At 41.0% G+C, this 23933-nt stretch overlaps 1 protein-coding gene across 1 annotated transcript in view; it reads right to left on the minus strand.

The window, feature by feature from the left end:
• Window positions 1–22145, minus strand: part of LOC109049010 (elongation of very long chain fatty acids protein 2-like) — a 47509-nt gene extending 25364 nt beyond the window's left edge. Inside the window, exons 1-5 of the mRNA XM_042714143.1 lie at window positions 21932–22145; window positions 21738–21815; window positions 21379–21550; window positions 20766–20890; window positions 20508–20642 (exon numbers count right to left, since the gene is read on the minus strand). Of these exons, the coding sequence (XP_042570077.1) occupies window positions 20508–20642; window positions 20766–20890; window positions 21379–21550; window positions 21738–21815; window positions 21932–22135 (714 nt within the window). The 5' untranslated portion in view covers window positions 22136–22145. The remainder of the gene's footprint in view (window positions 1–20507; window positions 20643–20765; window positions 20891–21378; window positions 21551–21737; window positions 21816–21931) is intronic.
• Between the last annotated feature and the right edge of the window lie 1788 nt (window positions 22146–23933).

Below are 23933 nucleotides of genomic sequence, written 5' to 3' on the forward strand. Positions count from 1 at the left end.
ACAGCCAAGTCTATCATCTCAGAATCATCACAGACTTTAGAAAGCATATCAACCACATCAAAGACCTCCTCCAGAGCTTCCAGTAAGAGAGCCGACGCAGAAGTAGAACTCACAGCCTGTCACGCTACTGTGCCAGAAGGAACACAAAGTCGAGAATAATCGAGAGAGTCTTTATTAATCCAACACAGGGGTAAATCCAACATGGAACACAGGAGGAAGACACACGTACTGACTTTTAGACCTAACAGACACTGAGTGAAAGGACATGGGTTTTAAAGACGAGGGACTAAGGAGACACATCTGGGAACTGATCAGACACACCTGGGAACTAATCAGTCAAGGAGGGACAGAAACTGGGTCACACAGAACATGGGGAATGGAACACATGCAGGGAAAACACAACATTATGAGTCCAGGGGTGTGACATTACTCCCCCCTCCCGGAAGGTGTGACCTTGCACCGTAGAAAAAACAGAGGGAGGCGTGGGTGGGAACTTGGGAGGAGGTTCTGGTGGAGGACGGACCTCCAGGAGGGGGCCAGCAGACAGAGACCATGGAGGAAGGAGCCAGGGAGGAGACAGGAGGGACCTGGAGCAGGAGGAGCCCGGCAGAACCCAGGCCACAGCCATAACGACGGCCCAAGGTGGAGCCGACGGTGGGAGGAGCCATGGAGAAGGAATGGCTGCCGACTCCAGGGGGCCGACCAATGGCGGCGGAGCAGATAACAACAGAGGGAGGCGTGGGTGGGGGGTTGGTAGGAGGTTGGGTTGCGGGGAGGATCCGGAGGTCCTAGGGAGAACTGATGGCGCCGGCGACCGACGCAGTGATGTGGATCCGGGAGGCCGCGGTGGAGCCAGAGCGACAGAGGACTGAGGTGGAGCTGAGGGGATGAAGGAGCCTCACGGAGCCTGATTGAGCTAGAGGGATGAGGCGATGCCAGAGGAGTGGAGTACCGAGGCGCAGGATGGTCGATGCCAGACCAAGGCGGAGCCGGAGGGATGAGGGAATCAGGCGGAACTTGTGGACTGCTGAGCCACGGTGGAGAGGAGGGAGCTAGGAGCCATGGTGGAGCCGACGTGTCAACGGGCCGAGGCGTAGTCCAGGCCTCAGAGGCAGGAGGCGGAGGTGAGGGAGACTCAGAGCACAGCGACACTGGAGGATGGCAGTCCCGCAGAGCTCCCACCGCAATGATGGTGGGCTGAGTGCGAGCAGAGGGGCTGTCAGAAGACAGTGGTGCAGGAGGCAGGAGCAGGTGGGAGGGCAGGCATTTTTGAGGAGCAGACACAGGAGGGCACATTCTAGGAGCTGACACTGGAGGACACTTTCTAGGAACAGGCACTGGAGGACACTTTCTAGGAACAGGCACTGGAGGACATTTTCTAGGAACAGGCACTGAAGGACACTTTCTAGGAACAGGCACTGGAGGACACTTTCTAGGAACAGGCACTGGAGGACATTTTCTAGGAACAGGCACTGAAGGACACTTTCTAGGAACAAGCACTGGAGGACACTTTCTAGGAACAGGCACTGGAGGACACTTTCTAGGAACTGGCACTGGAGGACACTTTCTAGGAACTGGCACTGGAGGACACTTTCTAGGAACAGGCACTGGAGCTAGCTCTGGGGCTGGAGTGGACCTGGTGAGATCCTCCATTGGGCAGATGGTGAGATGTGACCCGTTTCTCGTCAGAGTCCACTCCACAAATGCGGCGAATTCCTCCCGAGGACCATCTTCGTTATAGCGCAGAGTGCGTCATCCGGGTAACTGGTGATGTTAGCTAGCAGTAGGAACTGTCTCGTATGGTCCTCGAGAGAACATCCTTCCTGCTCCAGCAGGAGGAGGAGGAATTCAGGGCGAAGGAGGGGATCCATGGACACAACACTACGGAAAAAAAGGACTGAAGAAAACTGGAAAACAAGCGGAGGGGAGACACGCAATTTAAACTTTTTTGGTCGGGTCTTCTGTCACGCTACTGTGCCGGAAGGAACACAGAGTCGAGAATAATCGAGAAAGTCTTTATTAATCCAACACAGGGGTAAATCCAACATGGAACACAGGAGGAAGACACACGTACTGACTTGTAGACCCGACAAACACAGACTGAAAGGACATGGGTTTTAAAGACAGGCTAATGAGGGACTAAGGAGACACACCTGGGAACTAATCAGACACACCTGGGAACTAATCAGTCAAGGAGGGACAGAAACTGGGTCACACAGAACATGGGGAATGGAACACATGCAGGGAAAACACAACATTATGAGTCCAGGGGTGTGACACAGCCAAAGTTCAGCAAGCAAAGGCTGTACAAGAAATTCATAATGAAAAAGCCTGATTACTTAAGATCGAGAATCCAAACTTCTGTCCAAGTTTGCACCACAGACAGCTGCCTCAGTGTTTGGCTCTCCAGTTTTTGTACTGTTTTTGTTAGTTTTTCCTGTGTTTTTGTTTCTTAAACACGATTAGTTTTACCATGGATGAACTGCTGAACATTCGGCAGTACACACCACACAATTTTAACCGGATTTCATCTATTTGGATGTTTTGCTGAAAATAGTAGTTGGTGGAGCAGCGGCGCTGATGGAACGCTTTAGGACGCACAAGCATGGGAAGCGAGCCGGCGCACTCGTGAAGCTCCAACAGCGCGGCTTCAGAATGGCACTGCCTAACATCCATTTGGCGAATCTCTGCTCTCTACCCAACTAAACGGATGAACTTCTTCTACTCTCCAGGACAAAAGGATTTTTCACACTCTGCTCTGTGTTTCACAGAAACCTGTCTGAATGACGCCACGCCGGACAACGTGTTAAATCTGGCAAACTTCCAGCTGTTCAGAGTGGAACATGACACAGAATCAAGAAGGAAATTCTGTGGCAGCGGGACATGTTTCAACAATAACGAATGGTGGTGTACAGATGTAACAGTGTTAAAGAAGATGTGCTGTTCCGAACTAGAAGCACTCTTAATTAACTGTAAGCGTTCTACTCGCCACGGGAGTTTCACTCGTTCATTCTCATGAGTGTTTACATTCCATCGCAAGTGCACGTGAGCCTGGCTTTACAGAAACTCACTGATCAGATCACAGACACAGAGCAACAACACCCAGACTCTGTTTTAATCATTCTCAGGGACTTTAATAAAGCAAATCTCTCCTGTCAGCTGTCAGAAAACAAACAGCATGTTACATGTCCCACCAGAGACTGTAATATACTGGACCATTGTTACTCCACAATAAAGGATGCATATCGCTCCTTCCCCAGAGCAGCTGTAGGACTCTCTGATCACTGCCTGATTAATCTTATACCAACTTACAGGCAAAAACTTAAATCTGCTAAACCTGTAGTAAAGGCTGTACAGAGATGGACCAATGAAACAGAACGGGCATTACAAGCCTGTTTCGACTGCTCTGATTGGAGTGTTTTTGAAGCTGCTGCCAACAATCTGGATGAGCTCACGGCAGGGGCGTAAAAAGAAAAGAAAAAAAAACAGCAATTTTTGACAAATAATACAGCTAAAATTATACTTCTAAGGATATGTATACACAGAGGAAAGCCTTACTACTATTAGTGTAGCAGGGAGACCGTGCCAAATTAAACAACTTCAGGCTGTTTGTGCTCGAAACTGCAACAGCATCCATGTAGACAACCCTCAGATGGGGGGGGGGGGGGGTCCTTTCCCCCATGGGATTTCAGCCTATGGCTCACGGAATCTGTAATATCATACATCAGTTTCTGTGAAGATGTGTATCCCAGACCAGGACTCATTTAACATTCAACAATGATAAGCCATGGTTTACAGCAAAACTCAGGCAACTTCGTCAAGCCAAAGAGGACACCTACAGAAGGGGAGACAGAGTCTTGTACAATCAGGCCAGAAACATGCTGAATAAGGAGATTAGAGTGGCCAAGAGGAACTATGCTAAAAAACTAGAACACCAGTTTTCTGCCAACGACCCTGCATCCGTATGGAAAGGCCTGAAAGACATCATCAACTACAAGACACCATCCCCCTGCACTGAGGCCAGTCAACAACTTGCTGAAGACCTGAATGAGTATTACTGTAGATTTGAAACTCCCAGTATAACACCCTACACCCATTCTGAACATCTTTCCACACAACCATTAACACCTCCTGCAACCCCCCTCTCCCCACTCCTGCGCTTCAGATCAGTGAAGATGATGTGTGCCAGTTCTTCAGAAAGAACTAAAGAAGAAAGGCACCAAGCCCAGAAGGTGTGACACCAGCATGTCTGAATAACCTGTGCTGACCAGCTGGACCCCATCTTCTTTTTTTTAAATACTTTATTTATAAGATTTTTTCTTAAACATATCAAAACCATTCAGCACATACAAACCAACACATATTCACTCACATCTCACATATAACTATCCAACATATAATTACAGAACAATAAATAAATATGTGATTAGATAACTAGATATATATATAAAATAAAATAAAATAAAATAAAATAAAATAAAATTAAATTAAATTAAAAAATTAAAAAATATATATGCGGAGAAAACAACAGTATACAATATGTATAAAACAAAAGTGGAGGCATTAGTCCAATAACCACCTCAGGTATGAATTCAATCCTCTTCTTAGCTCAGTTAACCATTTATCTCAATGGATCAATTCAACCAGTTCCTGTATAATCAATATCACCAAAGTAATTTATAAAAGGTTGCCATATCTCAGAAAACCTTTCCTCTTTATTTTTTAAGGAGAATCTGATTTTCTCTGATTATATCCCTCATCAGATTTATATATTTGGGGGCAGCTTTCTGTTTCCAGTTTAACAATATTAATCTTCGTGCTAGTAGACAAACATATAAAATCTTATTTTGTTCAGCCCTGAAACCACCATCAGGGGATCTAGATCAATTGGCCTTTGTAATATTCTTTACAATGTCAGAAAAATACTTCTCCAGTAGGATGATAATTTTGGGCAGCTCCAAAACATATGGGCCAGTGATTCAAAGCCCCATCATAAAAAAATCACTCGTTTGCTCCATCTTTTAAAAATACAACATTTGATGATTGGGTTGAAAAGGAATGTATAGCTTTAGCTTTATAGATATATTTATTGATGAAGTGTCCACAACGGTCACATGAAGGGTCTACATTTGGGAATATCTTACTAAACTTTTGCTTAAACCAGTGTAAACAATGTCTTACTTTAAACTGTATGAGTCTGTGTCTTGCACACACTGATGAGCCATGAATCTGTTTAAGGGCTGCCTCCCATTGCTCCTCTGTAATTTCAACTTCCAAGTCTTCCGCCCAGGAGGACTTTAAGTGTTCTAGAGCTGATGTGCTTGTCAACTGGAATAGTGCTTCATATATATATGAAATACTTATTTTATTGTGAGGATCACGCAAAAGTAACATTTCCATTATGGTTTGATTTGGAGAGTTGGGGTATAATTAATTATTTTTCATAGTTTCGTAGCAGCAAATATTAAAAAAAATGTGATTGAGGTATGTTTGTAGCTGTTTAAATGATGGAAACACTTCATCAATAAATATATCTATAAAGCTATACATTCCTTTTTCAACCCAATCATCAAATGCTGTATTTTTAAAAGATGGAGCAAACGAGTGATTTTTTATGATGGGACTTTGAAGGGAACCAGCTTGCCAGCTTGCCAGCCAAAAAATTTTCGGACCTGGGACCAAATCTTGAGTGTATGTGATACTACTGGATTGTCTAATGGATAAGGGCATATAGTGGGTAAAGGTGAAAACAATAGAGCAGAAAGTAAGGATGGACAACAGCATGCACTTTCTATGCTTACCCATAATTGGGGTTGTTTTTGTAACCAGTAGGCCATCATTCTTATATTACTCGCCCAGTAATAAATCTGAAAGTTTGGAAGTCCCATTCCTCCTTTTGATCTGGGTCTCTGTAAAATGCCTTTCTTATTCTAGGTATCTTTCTATCCCAAATAAATTCTGAAATAATTTTATCAAGACTATGGAAAAAACTCTTAATATGTATTGGTATACACTGAAGAAAAAAAAAAAAAAAAAAAAAAAAAAACACATTTGTCTATTTTTGATGAAACCTGTCTGATCTTCATGTATTATTTTTGGAAGTATGTTTTCTAATCTAATTGCCATTATTTTAGCTAATATTTTATTGTCAACATTTAGTAAACTCACTGGACTACATGATGCTGGATCAAGTGGTTCCTTATCTTTTTTATGTAGTAAAGAAATTGACGCTTGGTAAAACGTGGCTGGAAAAAGACACCTCTCTAATGATTCATTAAAAACATCTAGAAGAAGAGGGGTGATGTCAGCAAGGAACTTGTAAAATTCTGTCGTATACCCATCTGGACCAGGTGCCTTTGAAGATTGTAAACTCTCTGTATTGCAATCCCAACCTCTTACAGAGTAATAGATTCCTCTAATAGCTTTTTAGCTCTTTCATGAATACATTTACATTTAGTCATTTAGTAGACGCTTTTATCCAAAGAGACTTACAAATGAGGACAATGGAAGCAATCAAAAACAACAAAAGAGCAATGATATATAAGTGCTATAACAAGTCTCTGTTAGCTTAAATGCAGTACACGTAGCAAGGGTTTTTAAATAGTATAATAAATAAAAAGAAAACAGATAGAATAGAAAAAAATAGAGGAAGCTAGTGTTAGAGGTCTTTTTTTTATAATTGTATTAATAGAAGGGATATCCAAATTAGCAAAGAAGTCATCCATGAATTTGGCTTATTTTGCTGATTCAGTTGAATATAATTTAATATAAAAAGTTGAAGTTAACTTGATTACATCCTTTGTTATACAACCAGAACCCGTGCGAATCTCCATTATTAATTTTGATGTCTCAGATACTGTTATCTGATGAGCCAAATACTTTCCTATTTTATCACCATATTCATAATATTTATGTCTAGAACGATTTATTAATTTAACAGTCTCTTCTGATGCTAGAAGATTAAATTCTGTTTGCGGCGTTATCCTTTTTGTTAGAAGTTCGGCAATAGGAGATTCTGCATATTGGTGATCTATTTCTGAAATTTGTTCTATTAATTTTTTGTCTTTTATCTTTTTTAATCTTTGTCTTATGTGCTCAAAAAGAGATAATTTGACCATGTAAATAAGCTTTCAAAGCTTCCCATAATATACTTTTAGATACCTCTGGGGTTTTGTTGATTTGCATATAAAATTCTATTTGGGATCTTATAAACTCGGCATGCGTTTCATAAGATAATAAACTATTATCCATTTGCCAGGTTCTGGAAGTGTATCTGTTGGGGAAGGTTAGTTGTAATTTTAATGGGGCATGATCTGATAAAACAATGGCTTTATAGTCAATATACTTTACTGACGAAAGTTATTTAGTAAGAAAAAATAGTCAATCCTAGAATAGGAATTGTGCAGTTGCGAAAAGAAAGAATATTTTTTAGTAGTTTTTTTTTTTTTTTTTTTTTTTTTTTTTAATTCATTTATTCCAGGCAATGGCACAAAAAGTACAAGGCAGACAAATATAGTTAAAGAAAAAGGGAAAAAAAAGAAAAAAAATAGAATATACAGTATACAGTATTCAATATGACGATCGAATTCTGCCTGAAAGGGAGTGGGAAGAAGACAACTTATTTAATCCCACCCCATTTAGTAATTAATAACTAAGCTTCATCGTTATTTTGCTCACGGATTATTTACAAATGTTATATCATGGTGGCGTTACCACAAGTAACAAATAATATTTATAACAACAGTTATACCAACAGTGTAATGGAATAAACAATGCCAACAATGGTAATAGACAATAACCCAACGATAGTAATGGACAATATACCAACGATGGTAATGGACAATATACCAACGATGGTAATGGACAATATACCAGCGATGGTAAGAAAACACTGAGCACATATTAACACTATGAGCCAGAGTACAACATCAATTTAACTACAATGTAACAGAAATAAACAATGCCAACAACTGTAATGGACAATATACCAACGATGGTAAGGAAACACTGAGCACATGTTCACACTATGAGACAGAATACAACAGCAATTTAAATTAAATACCCTCATCTCTGTATTTTAACCAGACCCAATGTTTATATAACAGTTTAAATTGATGAATAGTTTGGCATTGCTTTTGTTGCAAGTCCAGTTTGTTCCAGAGTTTCACTCCACATACAGACACACAATAATATTTACGAGTGGTTTGGGCCCTCGGTAATGAAAAATGTCCAAAGCCTCTCAAGTTATGAGCTCGCACTGGAGTTTTAAAAAAACGCTGTAAGTTAGGAGGTAATAATTTTGCTAAATGCTTTATATAAGACTATTGATGTATTATATTTTACAAGATCATCAAATTTTAGCAACTTTGACTGCGTAAACAGATTATGAGTATGTTCTAGAAAACCAACCTTGTGAATGATCCTCAGAGCTCTTTTCTGCAATATAATCAAAGGATTTATTGTGTTCTGGTAAGTATTTCCCCACACTTCAACACAAAAAGTAAGGTATGGTAGTACCAGGGTGCAGTATAAAGTACGGAGTGCATTTTCATCAAGGTATAGTTTTGCTTTATTTATAATTGAGAGGCTTTTTGAGATTTTTGTTTTTATGTATCTGACATGGGGTTTCCATGACAATTTACTGTCAATTATTACTCCCAAAAATTTAATCTCACTCACAATTTCAATTTGGATACCATCAATACTTATTTTCTGTTCAGATATTTTGTTGCAATTACCGAACATCATTACCTTAGTTTTATTTATATTCAAGGATAATTTATTTGTGTCCATCCACTTTTTTATTATCTTTAGTTCCCTGTTTACTGTATTTACGAGCTCATTATAATCATCACTACTGTAAAATATATTTGTGTCGTCTGCAAATAGTATGAATTTCAGTACTTTGGATGTATTAAACATATCATTTATATACACATTGAACAGTTTTGGCCCTAATACAGACCCCTGGGGGACACCACAAACAATGCCAAGAGTATCTGATAAATACTGACCCATTTTAACAAACTGTGACCTCCCTGTTAAATAACTTTTTAACCAATATCCAGCCAGCCCCCTAATTCCATATCTTCCCATCTTTTTTAATAGAATTGAGTGATTAATAGTGTCAAAGGCTTTTTTTAGATCAATAAAGATACCAACTGCATACTTCTTTTGCTCCAGTGCATTAGTGACTTCTTCAATAGCTTCATTTATTGCCATTGAGGTAGTTCTTTTGGACCTAAAGCCATACTGCCCATCATTAATTGCATGATGTTTCTCGAGAAACTTTTCAAGTCGAGAATTGAAGAGTTTCTCTAAAATCTTTGAGAATTGAGGCAAAAGAGAGATTGGTCTGTAATTAGTAAAAGTGTGTTTATTATCATTTTTGAAAAGTGGAATTACTTTAGCGATTTTCATTTTGCTTGGAAAGCAGCCAGTCTGGAATGACAAGTTACAAATATAAGTTAAGGGTTTTACAATATTCAGTATAACTTTTTTAATCAATGTCATACTGATGCCATGACAGTCAGTGGAGGACTTACTTTTACATTTCCACACAATATTTGTCACTTCCTGTTCATTTGTAGCTGATAGGAAGAATGACAAAGAATTTCGTTCAATAGTTAATTTTGCGACTCCACTGTCTGGAATATCAGCGGCCAATTTAGGGCCAACATTTACAAAAAAATTATTGAATTTATTTACTACATTACTCATATTATAATCTTCACCATTTTCATCAATAAAGTGATCAGGATATGTCAACTTTGATGATCCTTGTTTGATTAGGCTATTCAAAACATCCCAAGTTCCTTGTATATTGTTTTTATGTTCATATAATTTTTTTTTGATAATATACCCGTTTGCTTGTTCTTATAATGTCAGTTAATTTATTTTTGTACTTCTTATATCTTAATTCAGCTTCTTTTGTTTTTCCTTTAATAAACACTTTATATAGATTGTTTTTCTTTTTACAGGCATTAATTATTCCTTTCGTAATCCAGAGGCTTTTCTTATGTTTTTCCTGTATAAAATATTCTTTCACAGGGCAGAGTTTATTATACAAGGAAGTGAAGATATCTAAAAAATTACAATAAGCACTGTCCACATTAGGTTCTCTGTAGACTGAAGTCCAATCCTGGAGCGCCAAACAATTGTTTAGGGCACTAATCATGTCCTCAGTAATTTTTCGTTTAGAGATTTTTATCATAGTATCTTTCGTTTTCTTGAGATTACAGTCATACAACGCAAAAACAGGTAAGTGGTCAGTGATATCACATATAAATAAGCCACTGATGATTTGATTTCCCATAATATTTGTAAAAATGTTGTCAATGATTGTGGCACTATGTGACGTTATTCTGCTCGGTTTCGTTATAGTTGGGTACATAGACAAGCTATACATTGTGTCAGTGAAGTCATCAACGTTTTTTTTTAGTTTGGTTGGATTTAACAAATCAATGTTAAAGTCACCACAGATAAATATGTTCTTTTGGTTCACAGTAGAAAACAGTTTACCCATCCACTCATTGAAAGATTCAATGCTTGAACCAGGTGCCCGGTATACACAACTCATGAAGATATTTGTCTTTTTTATCATTATGAATTTCCACTGTTATGCATTCAAATAAACCATCCACAGCTATGGTCATATCAGTTGAAACATTAAATTTAACAGATTTATGAAGGTACAAAGCAACCCCCCCTCCTATTTTGTTTATTCTATTTATATATCTTAATTCATAGCCATCAAGACAGAAATCAATACCTTTATCATCGTTAAACCAGGTTTCAGTAATTGCAATAATGCTAAATGGATGAGAGAAATGTTCCAAGTAATCTTTGATAGCCTCAAAATTAGTGTACATGCTTCGACTATTAAAATGTATTATTGACAGGTTATCTTCTGATTGTTCAGTTGGGTTTAAATATCTCCAAACTTCAATTATATTTGCTGATTTTAATTCTGGATTAGTTTGGCTGATTTAGATATAGACTGTTGTCTGCTTGATGATCTGTCCAATACTGTTTCCATTGCCAGATTAAAATCTCCTGCTAAAATTAGGTTGTAGCTGTGAAGATTGGGTAGGATTGCTAAAACTGAGCTTACAAATTTCTCATCATCGGAGTTGGGAGCATAGATGTTTGCCAGGGGTATTATAAAGTTTCCCGGTTACAATAATATATCTACCATTTGGGTCCGATATTACATCAGAAGTAATAAAGGGAATACTTTTATTGATTGTGATGGCCGTTCCACATGACTTGCAATTAAATTTTGAGTGAAACACGTGGCCAACCCAATTTTTATATAACTGTTTGTGTGCATGATTTTTAAGATGTGTCTCTTGTAGAAAGGCAACATCTGTTCCCAGCTTCCTAAGATGAGCCAGTATATTACCTCTTTTCACAGCACCGTTCAGGCCTTTACAATTCCATGTGACAAATTGCACATTATTGTCTTCAAGCATCTTTAAAGATCCCGTTATACTTCTTACAACATTCTATATTAATAGAGGATAGAATAAATATGTAAACATCTCCACATCCACATAGAGAAGAGAAAAGGAAAAAAGAAAAAGAATATATATATATAAAACACTTAACCACATATAAACTCCAAACTCTTCAACATTAACATTTACCCATCCCACCCCCTGTCATCCATCAGTTTAACATAAATTCCAAGCTCCTGCTAGATAATCGTGTATTCCTTTCTCGTTATGTAAAGATATATTAACTATATCATAATAAAAAGAGAGAGAAGAAAAAAAATCTTATTAAAATATTACGTGACTATGTGGTGTGTGTGTGTGTCAGTTACGGACAAAAGTGTCCATTCAAGCTACTTGCACATAAGTCAGCTCGTTGTAGTAATCTTCTGATTGAAGAATTCTTCAGCAGCTCACAGAGAGTCAAAGGAGTGTCTAACACCATCCACTGTGATAGCGAGTCTGGCTCGGTAGAACAGGCTGTACCCGATGTTGGTTTCACAGAGTTTTCTCTTCACCGGGTTGAAAGCTGCACGCAATTTGGTGACTTCCGGACTCATTTGTGGAAAGATATGTACCTGGGCTCCCTTGTACATGAGACTGCCTTTCGCCTTGCCGAGATCCAGAATCTTAAAGTTGTCCGTATAGTAATGCAGGCGAACGAGTATGGCGCGGGGTGTCTCTCCAGCTGCCGGTCTTAGAGCTAGAGTGCGATGCAAGCTGTCTATCATTACTGGTGAATCAAAGATCTCTGCACCAAGCACCTCAGGAAAGAATTCTGTTAGGAATCTGGTAATGTTCCCACCTTCCGCCCCTTCTTTAATGCCCACCAGATGGAGGTTTTGCCTTCTGCTTCGGTTTTCTAGATCCAGGCATTTATCCTGTAGTTTCTTGCATTCTTTCGCGATCACTTGATGTGATTGTTCCAAAGCTGTTACCCTGTCCATCGTTTTGCTAAGTGTGTTTCCCATTTCCTCGACATTACTGACCGTCTCTGCTTGTGTCAATCGGAGACGTGCTAGCTCAACGGCTAGCTCGTCATGTATAGCATGAATGTCCGCTTTCGTTTCTTCGCGCAGGGAGGAAATGTTTGCTTTGATATCATTAAACGATGTCGCAATCTTTAGCTGCACCAGCACCTCTTCCCTGGATACTTGCAATTCCTCTCTCAATGTCTGTAATGAGATTGAATTCTCCGATGTGGTTTCTTGTGTGGATGCCGTTACTTTATCCACTATATTTGGACCTATGATTGTGAAGGGACTTAACGTTTTTTGAATATGTTTTGCTTTTCCCTTCCGTTATTTTCTCTTCATAGCAGAAGTCTTGTTGTTAAGATACTTATATTATATTTGACCCTTGCTTTATCAACATTTGTGGGCTCAGATTACTATATTAGTGTTTTATCTCGGCAGAGCTCCTAACTTCCACCCTACTCCACGCGGAAAACCAGAATCCCCTTGGCCCTCATCTTCTAACAGATCTTCAACAAATCACTGGAGCTGTGCGAAGTCCCTTCCTGCTTCAGACCCTCCACCATCATCCCCGTCCCAAAGAAACCCAAGATAACAGGAATTAATGACTATAGACCTGTGGCTCTAATGTCTGTAGTCATAAAGACATTTTAGAGGCTTGTGTTGGCTTATCTGAAGGACATCACTGATGGTATTGGACTTCAGGAGAAACCCACCATGCACTCCCCCACTCACCATCATGGACAGCACTGTGGCTGCAGTGGAGTCATTCAGATTCCTGGGAACCACCATCTCTCAGGACCTGAAGTGGGTCACTCACATCTACTGTGAAAAAGGCCCAACAAAGGTTGTACTTCCTTTGCCAATTGAGGAAATTCAACCATCCACAGGAGCTGCTGAAACAGTTCTACTCAGCTATCATTGAGTCTGTCCTGTGCACTTCAATAACTATCTGGTTTGGTTCAGCTACACAATCAGACATCAGAAGACTACAGAGAATGGTTCAGACTGCTGAAAGGATTATTGGTGCTCAACTGCCGACCCTCCAAGAGCTGTATACATCCAGAGTGAGGAAAAGGGCTCAGAAAATCACTCTGGATCCCTCACATCCAAGCCATCTCCTTTTTGAACTTTTGCCATCTGGTCAATGGTGCATTGAATACCAGGACAGCAAGGCACAGGAACAGTTTCTTTCTCCAGGCAATCTACCTCACGAACAGTTAAATGTTCTCCCATTGTGCAGTAAAAGTATGTGCAATAACCTTATACTTATTTATCACCCTACATCCTAGTACATCACTACAATTTATATTTTTATTTTTAATTTTATTGTTATTCTATTCCTATTCCATTTAATCAATATCATACCTGTAAATACATTTTATAATTTTTTTTAGTGGTTTAGTTGTATTTATGTATGTGTATTTTATTCACATCTTATTTTTATTATCTCTGTGTTGTTGTTGTTGTCTCTGTGTACTGGAAGCTCATGACACTAAAACAAATTCCTTGTATGTGCAAACATACTTGGCAATAAAGCTCATTCTGACTTCTGACTTCTGAGAATGACTGGAAGATGAATGAGGCAAGAATGTTAGCAGAGATAAAACAAAAAGAAACAGAGATGCATCTAAGACTAGAGGAATAAAGGACAAGGCTGCAGATGCTGCAAGTAGATAAAGAAGTTAAAGTGGCCCCAGCTCGAGTGAAGGCCTACAGTAATTGTGAGAGCAGTTAATGTAACTCTGTCTGGATGGAGAGAAGCTGATATTAAACCCCAGCTGTCAGGATAGGCACATGAGGCAGAGGTGAGTGAATTCAACACCAAGTTTATTGTTCACAATACTAGTGCAGGGTGAATATAGCAGGAGATATCAGGTGCAGATTCTGTGACGATCACTCCGTGAGCGGTGAGGTTCAGGTAAGTATGTTCGGAGACGAAAGGTCAATGCCACACAATCCTGGTTGACTAATGCTCTAATCCTTTACTTTGGTATAGGATCAGATCGGTACAGCGCACTTGCCCAGCACATTCGAGACACCAGAGATCGAAGGGGAATCAGGGAACAAAGGTTTATCAGGAATCCTGGAGACAGTAGCAAAGGGACACAGAGGTGAGTTCTCAAAAGTACGTATACGTTACGTCAAGGAGCTTCTTCGGCTGAAGGGCAGGCTGAGGACGGAAACATGAGGTCTGTTCCTGTTGGAGGCTTGACAGTGAACTGATCTTCGGGTGAGTGCTTTATAGTGCCTTGATGAGGTCGTTGATTGTGAACAGGTGAGGGTGATTAGTATTCAGGGGAAAGTGAGCATTGTGGATTGGCTGGGACCAGGCTTGCCAGGTCCCTGACACCAGCTGAACCTTCAGGTAGAGTCATTGCATTCTCTACAAGTATATCAAAAGGCAACAATGACTCAAGAGGGTATAGAGGGGGGCCAGGAAGGTTAAATCCTTCCTGGCCCCCCTCTATACCCTCTTGGGACCTGACTCTAGTACTAAAATCACTACAGCAGGGCCCATTCGAGCTTTTGCATTCAGCTGAACTAAACTTTCTTTCATTGAAAACTCTGCTCCTGCTTGCACTGGCCTCCATCAAGAGGGTAGGGGACCTGCACGCATTTTCGGTCGACGATTCGTGCCTAGAGTTTCGGCCGGCTGACTCCCAGGTAATCCTGTGGCCCCGGCCCGGCTATGTGCCCTAGGTTCCCACTACACACTTCAAAGACCAAGTGGTGAACAAGCGCTGCCCCTGGAGGAGGCAGACCCAGCCCTGACTTTGTTCTGTCCCGTCCGAGCATTGAGATGCTACGTAGACCAGACACAAAGCTTCAGGACCTCAGACCATCTCTTTGTCTGTTACAGAGGCAGACAGAAGAGGAATTGCTTCTCTAAGCAGAGGATGGCCCACTGGATTGTGGATGCCATAACCCTGGCTTATCAGGCACAGGGTGTGCCCTGCCCATTCAGTTTGTGAGCTCACTCAACTAGAAGTGTTGCATCCTCCTGGGCGCTGGCTCGTGGTGCCTCGCTGACAGATATTTGTGGAGCTGCAGGCTGGGTGACCCCTAATGCATTCGCTAGGTTCTATAGTCTTCGTGTAGAGCCGGTATCCTCCTGTGTCCTTACCTCAAATGGGTAGTGCCACGGAGAGGCCCCGGTTAGTGTCGGCTTGCTAAAACTGCTGCAGAGTGTCCGTACTGTAGACCCTGTTGAGATCCTCCATCACCCTAGGCAGCTGGACACGGCGGAACGTCCGGCTCCAGGCCTTCATGATGAATCCGTGAGAACCGTGGAAGGCTGGGTTCCATATTGAGACCTAATCGGTACTCGTATGCGTATAGTCCATGGTATAGCCTTAGAGCCCGTGTTTCCCCGGCAGACTTCTGCCTTCCCAAGAGGGTTTGAATCACCTCAAATTTCTCCATATACACAGATGCTAAACAGATGCTATATGTGTATTTGCTTCCGAAAACTCCTTCGGGAAGGATGGGGCTTCAGCAGCGTCCCTGTTCCAAGCGGAATGGGTACGTTTTCCCAGTGTTATCCAGTCTCACCCAGTGAAGTAGTGCTTTGACAATGGTGAGTGGAACTACTTGTCCTAATAGGGGCGCAGGCGGCTCACACAGGGCACTGGAAAGGGCAGCACCCATGGCACTTTGGTAGGGATCCCAATTATTCGGTCACCGACGTGACGTCAAGAGTGACTGACTGAAAGGGAACATCTTGGTTACGTAAGGTAACCCTCGTTCCCTGAAGGAGGGAACGGAGACGTCACGTCCCGTCGCCATGGTTGCTGTACCACCGCTGAGCTGCCGGGTCTATGGCTCGGCTCCTCAGCGAAAACCTGGTATGCATTGGACCTACTGCCTTATTATACTCACACTGTGATCAGCGGCAGCTGGATTTAATAATTGCATGCCAATGTGCATTGGCTCGTTTAGTTTACACTCGAAGTAGATTGGTCTATCAAACCTTCAGGGAACGAGGGTTACCATACGTAACCGAGACGTATTTGATTGCTCTGCAAAATTTTGTGGCATTTCTCCTAATGACACTCTTCTCAGTAGTCCAGATTTGATCAGTTCTTTGGTAGGAGTACTTGGCATGTTTAGGAAGGAAGCTGTTGCTGTGATATGCAATATTGAAAAGATGTTCCATCAGTTCCACATTCATCCTGATGAAAGAAACTATTTGAGATTCTTATGGTGGGAGAGTGGAGATTTGGAAGGAGAACCTCAAGAATAAAGAATGACTGTGCACCTTTTTGGCACTGCTTCATCTCCTGGATTGACAGACTTTGGTCTTAAATATATAGCAGAAACGTATAAGTCTGAGTATCCTGCAGCTTTTTTATTCATTTATTATAAAGAGGGTCGAAAGCAGTATAAAAGATTTGGGGCCCTATTTAAATTATCTAAGCGCACGGCGCAGGTGCACTTAGGGCATTTCCGAATCCACTTTTGCTAGTACAACGACAGGAAAAAATGGTTGGCGCTCCTGGCGCTCTCATCTCCCATTCCCTTTAAGAGGGAATTGTGCTCGCTATTTAAATAGCAGAATTTTAACCCACACAGACTGAACGCATCCCCAGAGAGCAAATGGATCTGCTCATGCGTGAGGAAAATAGGTAGACTTATTTTGAAACATGCAATGACTATCCATTATGACATGAAGTAGATAAAACACTTGAGCTGTGCCTTGCGCCGCATTGTGCCAGGTGTGTGATAGGGCCCATGGTCTTCTTTTTACTTGCCTTTCCTCTCGAGCTGTCCATATCAAAATGTTGGAAGATCTGTCAAAATATCTGTCAATGTTCATGAATGCTATAAGATGTTTCATAAGCCTTCGTGGAGTTCGTCAACTTTACTGTGACTGTGGCACAAATTTCTAAGGAGCTTGAAATTAACTCAGAGACACTCTTAAAGAATGTGGTGTCAAGACATTGGAGGCATTTCTTACTGAAAATCAGTGTGAGATCATTTTTAATCCTGCTTCAGCTAGTCACTCGGGTGGTGTCTGGGAACGTCAAATCAGAACTGTGCGAAATGTGCTGAATTCCATGCTTTCTCAGTGTCCAGGTAGACTTGATGACTCTTCTCCAAGAACAATGTTTTATGAAGCGATTGCTATTGTTAACAGTCGACCATTAACTGTAAATGGAATAAATGACCCCAAGTTTCTGGAACCCTTAACACCAAACCATCTTATTTTAATGAAATTTAAGATCGCTCTTCCTCCTCCTGGGAAATTTCTGAAGGAAGACATGTATGCTACAAAAAGGTGGCACAGAGTCCAATATTAATCAAGCAGTTCTGGAGTTGTTGGAAAAGAGAGTATCTCCTGAATATTTCCACATGTCAGAAGTGGCATGTACCTCGACACAATCTTAAAGTTAATGTCATAATGTCATCATCAAATAGGACATGCTGCCAAGGAACCAGTGGTAGTTGGAGAGTTAAAGTTCAAACAGGAGAATGAAAAATTTGTGGTTCTACTTGAGAGTGAGTGATTCCTTGAAATAGGTGACTCTCTTACATCAGACAATTAGGTAAATATAAGGTTTAAAATTATCATTTGTATTTTGTTGTGTTATGTATTAGGGATGTACGATATTGGATTTTTGGCAATATCCGATATGCTGATATTATTCAACTAATTTTGGCCTATAGCCGATGCCGATACCGACACCAAGTCTCTCCTGTGCAGAAATTATAAACAAATTATTTTTATTTAGTTTATAACAAAAACTTTCACTGACGAACATTCAAATAAAACTTTAATAACAAAATAAACACAAAACATCGTGACAGCCCCTCACGGATGACTACAGTGCACAAACAAAAACCAAAACCCCAAATAAACCCCAGGCCTGGTCCTCTCTCGTCCTTGTCTGTCGTAACTCCTCTTTTATTCTTCCGGATCTCCTCCGTGGGACTCGAGACCGGTGAGTGGCGCAGGTATCGCTCATCTCCAATCACTCCACCGGCCTCGACCCATTTCCCCACGGCTCTCGGCCCCGCCCCACTCGTCACATACCCCCATCGCCCCTTGCAGCCCCGGGGGTACCCTTTGAGACTGCGCTCTACCGGGGACCAATAACCGTGGCCGCGGGTACCTGGGGGTAAGGACAGACAGACGAGGCAAGTGAAAAGGAGCTGGAAGGATGAGGAGCAACAGAGACGAGAGAGGGGAGAAAAAAAATTGTTCCCGTTCCCAGACATACTGCCGCTCGGCCCTCCACCAGCTGGGTGAACTCCTCCGCGGTGCCTGGCGGCAGCAGTGGGTAGCCCTCGGTGGATGGCACGACACTCCTCCGCCGCCCGGTGGACAGCGGCGGCTCCTCTGGTTTCGGGCAGCCGGCAGGAGTCCCCCGTTCCCTGCTCCTCCCCATTCTGGCGGATGGCAGCAGACTCCGGCCCCAGGCGAGTGGCGGCGACTCCTCCACTCCCTCCCGGATGGTAGCCGTCCCTCCACATCTCGGGCGGCCGGTAGCAAGCTCGTCCGTCCCCCCGGCAACTCACTCCAGCCCACCGCCTCGAGCGTCCACGACGGCTGACTGCTCCGTCATGCTCGATGGCACCCCAGCGGCAAGGGATCTTCGGCAGCGTGTCCCTCCTTCTTCCTGGGTTTCGGCACCAGTGTAACAATATAAAAACCTTCATAGGCACAGGAAGAAGGAGGCGGGAACCGGCGAACATTCAAATAAAACTTTAATAACAAAATAAACAAAAAACAGCGCGACAGCCCCTCACGGACGACTGCTGCGCACAAACATAAACCAAAACCCAAAATAAACCCCAGGCCTGGTCCTCTCTCGTCCTTCTCTGTCTTAACTCTTTTATCCTTCCGGATCTCCTCCATGGGACTTGAGACCGGTGAGTGGCGCAGGTGTCGCTTATCTCCAATCACTCCACCGGCCTCGACCCGTTCCCACGGCTCTCGGCCTCGCCCCACTCGTCACACTTATTTGTTAGAATTAAATAAACAATGAAGTTCTTTTATAATGACAGTACATTGAAAGCTTTGAAATAAATCAACTATATATCAATCACATTTTTTTTTCCCAGAAAGATGCAGTGGTAACCTTAAAATATTGTTTTAAGATTTAACATTTGTAGATGGTCTAAGGCAAAAGAGTTGTAAAAATTCTGATCTTTTAGAACTCATAATTCTTAAAAAAAAAAAAAAAAAACCCTTACACATTAATGAATAAATCTGCATATATAAAATTATTTAATTTACAAGTGTCATGTTTGTGACTTTTTTATTCATGTGTAAGCTATAGCTTCTGACACACTCATGATTTTATGAGATACTACTTTATTTATTCAGAAACACAAGTTTCTTAGTGAAATGTGTATTTTACTTTCTTTTTGTTACAAGTAACAAATTTGAGTACTGAATAAGCCAGATACAAGTCTTCCTGAATCCTGATCTCTCTCACTATCTCTCTCTTTCTCATGCACACACTTACTGTACAAACCTCTTTCTTTAGCTCAAGTATGCAAACCTATTTGTCACACTGCACTGTAATTATGTTTTACATTAAAAGCAAAACTTTCAAATAAAAATGGCAACATGATCGTTGTGTTAAGGGCTTCATTTTCGCTGCAGGAAAAAGCAGTGTTTATTGTCTTTATTGAACGCATCCTGTCCCGATTGATAGGTCAACTGCTTGCGGGACACCATCTTGAATGATCTGACGTAATTCCGGAAAATTCCTACTTCTCTGTTATTCCTGCTGATTTAAAGGATGATTTTGTTTGAATGCCCCCTGTCGTTTCAAAGAATACCTCATGCCTTCTGAATTTGTGGATGTGTGCACGCAGTCAGTGGCGGTTCGCAAAGCAGAGCCAAGTGAATGTATAAATCCCGCTTAATGCGCCGCAGACATATGCAGTGTTAAAACCGGCCTAAGGGTTAGAGCTAAACTCTCCAGGACATTGGACCTTGAGGGCCAGACCTGCCGAACCTTTTTCTCTTTATATTTACTAAAGAATAGGTCTTTTTTTAATTAGTAGAAGTTCTGAATAGTACCTGCATGTAGAAGTTGACAAACAGGGTGACAAGTGTGCACATGTAGAAGGTTTGAAATTTCAGACAGCCCAGAGGGAAACCACAAGGAACGACCCATGCACTTACTGTGTGTGTTATAGTTAATAAAAACTGAACCTGAGACAAAGAAGAGAACATTATTGGGAGACAATCATCTAACACATGGAATACAATGAAAATAACAGAACAAAATATAAATTAGCATGAAAATGTGATTGGATAGAAAGGTTGCACACTGACCAGCTGAGCCTGTGTGAGGTAGCGTTTCCACCACAGATATTTGTGCATGGATGGAATGGTTGACAAACCATAGTAAGAATACATGAGAATATGGATGAAACTGTTTAGCGTTGGCCCAAAGAAACCTAGAACAAAGATGTTGCATTATACAGTTTGAGCTGAAAGATAAGCTATATATATGTATAGTTAGTAATATTTTTGGGGTAACGAAACACGTTTTTGTACCAAAAAAATTTGGTATTACAGGACTTTTTGAGTTATGCATGGGTACCAAACAAATACTGATATTGACAAGACACTAAAATGGGACATCTTGTCTTATAAACAGGTAATGTCTTAACATTTCTTTCAATACTATTCTAGAGAAAAAAAATATATAATGTATATGACAAAAAAATTTCATTATTTGAAAAAGTATATAGCATGTAGTAATCTTAATCTACACTATTGATGTTACATCATATGCATTATTATTTTATGCTGACTATTGTTTAAACATAAAGCAAAAGCTAACCTCATTTTTTAAATATTTTAAAACAATACTGATTCTGTTCTGAAATATCAATACTGTCTCTTAAAACTTTATGTAACTTTTTCCTTCATGTTCACTTACTCTGTCCACAAGGTATCCAATTGAGGACACACCACCAGATGTTAAACATAGATGCATGATGATACACATGTAGGAAACTGATCTGGTTGTTTTTCTTCCTCAGCACAATGAAGATGGTGTCCAGGAATTCAACCAGCTTGGAGGAATAGTACCACCACAGCACTTTTGCTACCTATCCATGTAAAATGTGACATTTTTCAGTACAAGTTAAATGTAACAGCATAATATAACAATTACTTATTTACACAGAGTGTGATCTCTATTATTGTTGTTTTTTGACATATGCCTTAAATATTATTAACGCTACAAGTATAGATAGATATATTTAAAGAAATAATGGGAAGTGCTGTTTTTCTTACCCTGATATCTCCTTCACCAGCTTCATGCAGACCCTGACATTGAAGACGATAACCTGCAGACCAGACTGATGATATCAGCTACCAAACATATGAAACACAGCATTAGGTAAGAACAGCAGACACCAAAAGATAGGCACATACTTTGCTACTATGAGACACAAACATACATGTAAACATACTGTATGTTCACTTACCTCAACCAGCATGTATAAAGACAACATAGTAAGAGAGAAGTTGTACAGCAGTAAAACATGTTTCAGTGAGTATGCTGGTCTGTTTCTCATATATTTTGTTCCCAGGCAGATAGTTAGGAGGTAGGTGATGGTCAGCAAGAATGTTGGTGTGTAGGAATCCAGTAGGAGCCATCCTCTCACACGAGTATCTGACATCAAACACATACATCATCACACTGTTTACAGCATCTTTATTATATATTGTAGAAGTTACTTCAAGTTATTATATCTTTGTCTTAATCTTGTTAGCAAAACTGACTGTTCTTCTCTTGGTGACATGCCATATCATTATGCAGTACATCATTGTTAGTAGACAAGTACATGACTATGTAGCCATAACTATATGCGTTTGGTCTCGTACTCTATCGCATACGTTGTCAGTGTCGTGCTTTTGCTTTGATTTTTGTTGTGATAAATTTTAAAGTGTGTTAATGCGCTTGCTTAGGACTTTGTCATGAAATACCCTTTGAGAGAAGCAGTTAAATCAGCGGAAGTTAAAAGCAGATCGTAAGTGTATTTATTTCTTGTCTCATTAGTGTTTAGCGCAGTTGTCATTGCTAGGAAATGCTTGTTTGTTTACTGTGTTGAGACGTGCTGCGTTTGGTCTTGTACTCTATCGCATGCGTTGTCAGTGTCGTGCGCTTGCTTAGACCTTTGTTGTGATAAACAATAAAGTGTGTTCAAGCGCTAGCAAAAGACAGTGTAAAGAAATACCCTTTGAGAGAAGCAGTTAAATCAGCGGAAGTTAAAAGCAGATCGTAAGTGTATTTATTTCTTGTCTCATTAGTGTTTAGTGCAGTTGTCGTTGCTAAGAAACGCTTGTTTGTTTACTGTGTTGAGACGTGCTGCGTTTTGGTCTCATACTCTATCGCATACGTTGTCAGTGTCGTGCGCTTGCTTAGACCTTTGTTGTGATAAACAGTAAAGTGTGTTCAGCTGAATTCAATTTCCGTTTTGTCTGACGGATATACAAAAAAGGTTGGTATACCGCGGTCGCGGCAGCCTCCTGTTAAGCCCTCCTCATGTGAAGATCGAAGAGTGTAAAGACCATCGACTCTACCGTGCGACTCCACTGGGCAGGGACACCGGCAAGGGATATAAGTTTTGTTTTGATTAATCCTTTATACTTCTACTTGTTTCACTTCTATTTCAGTTTTTATAACCAATTATTACTATGTGTTTCCAGATCCCTACTATCACTACCACTCGCAAACCACGCATCACACACTGTAGGCAGCGCAATCCTAACAACCTGCACACTCTGCCTATGTCTGCTAATACACTATCTTTTTCGACTGGTCTCTGGAATTGCCAGTCTGCTGTAAACAAAGCCGATTTCATTACTTCTATTATTAGTCATTCAAATCTTAATCTCATGGCCCTGACAGAGACCTGGATCAAACCAGAGGACACTGCTACACCTGCAGCACTCTCCAATAATTTCTCATTTTCCCACTCCCCCCCGTTTGACTGGACGAGGTGGAGGTACTGGTCTGCTCATCTCTAATGATTGGAAATTTAATCCTTTACCACCGTTGGGTATCAACAGCTCCTTTGAATCTCATTCAGTTACTGTTACCTACCCTCTTAAAATACATTTTGTAGTTGTCTATCGACCCCCCCCAGGACCACTAGGTAACTTTTTGGATGAATTAGATGTGCTGCTCTCAACCTTTCCTGAGGATGGCACTCCCCTAGTTATGCTTGGAGATTTCAACATCCACCTAGATAAACCTCTATCTGCTGACTTCCACACTCTGCTTGCCTCTTTTGATCTCAACCGAGTGTCAACTACTGCTACTCACAAATCAGGCAACCAATTGGACCTTATTTACACACGACACTGCTCCACTGATCATGTACTGGTTACTCCACTGCACACCTCAGATCATTTCCTCCTCACTCTTAACCTCAACATGGTTCCTGACACATCACTTACCCCTCCACATGTCATCTTTTGACG

This window comes from Cyprinus carpio, chromosome A24 (genome assembly GCF_018340385.1).
Source record: "Cyprinus carpio isolate SPL01 chromosome A24, ASM1834038v1, whole genome shotgun sequence".
NCBI classification, from domain to species: Eukaryota; Metazoa; Chordata; class Actinopteri; order Cypriniformes; family Cyprinidae; genus Cyprinus; species Cyprinus carpio.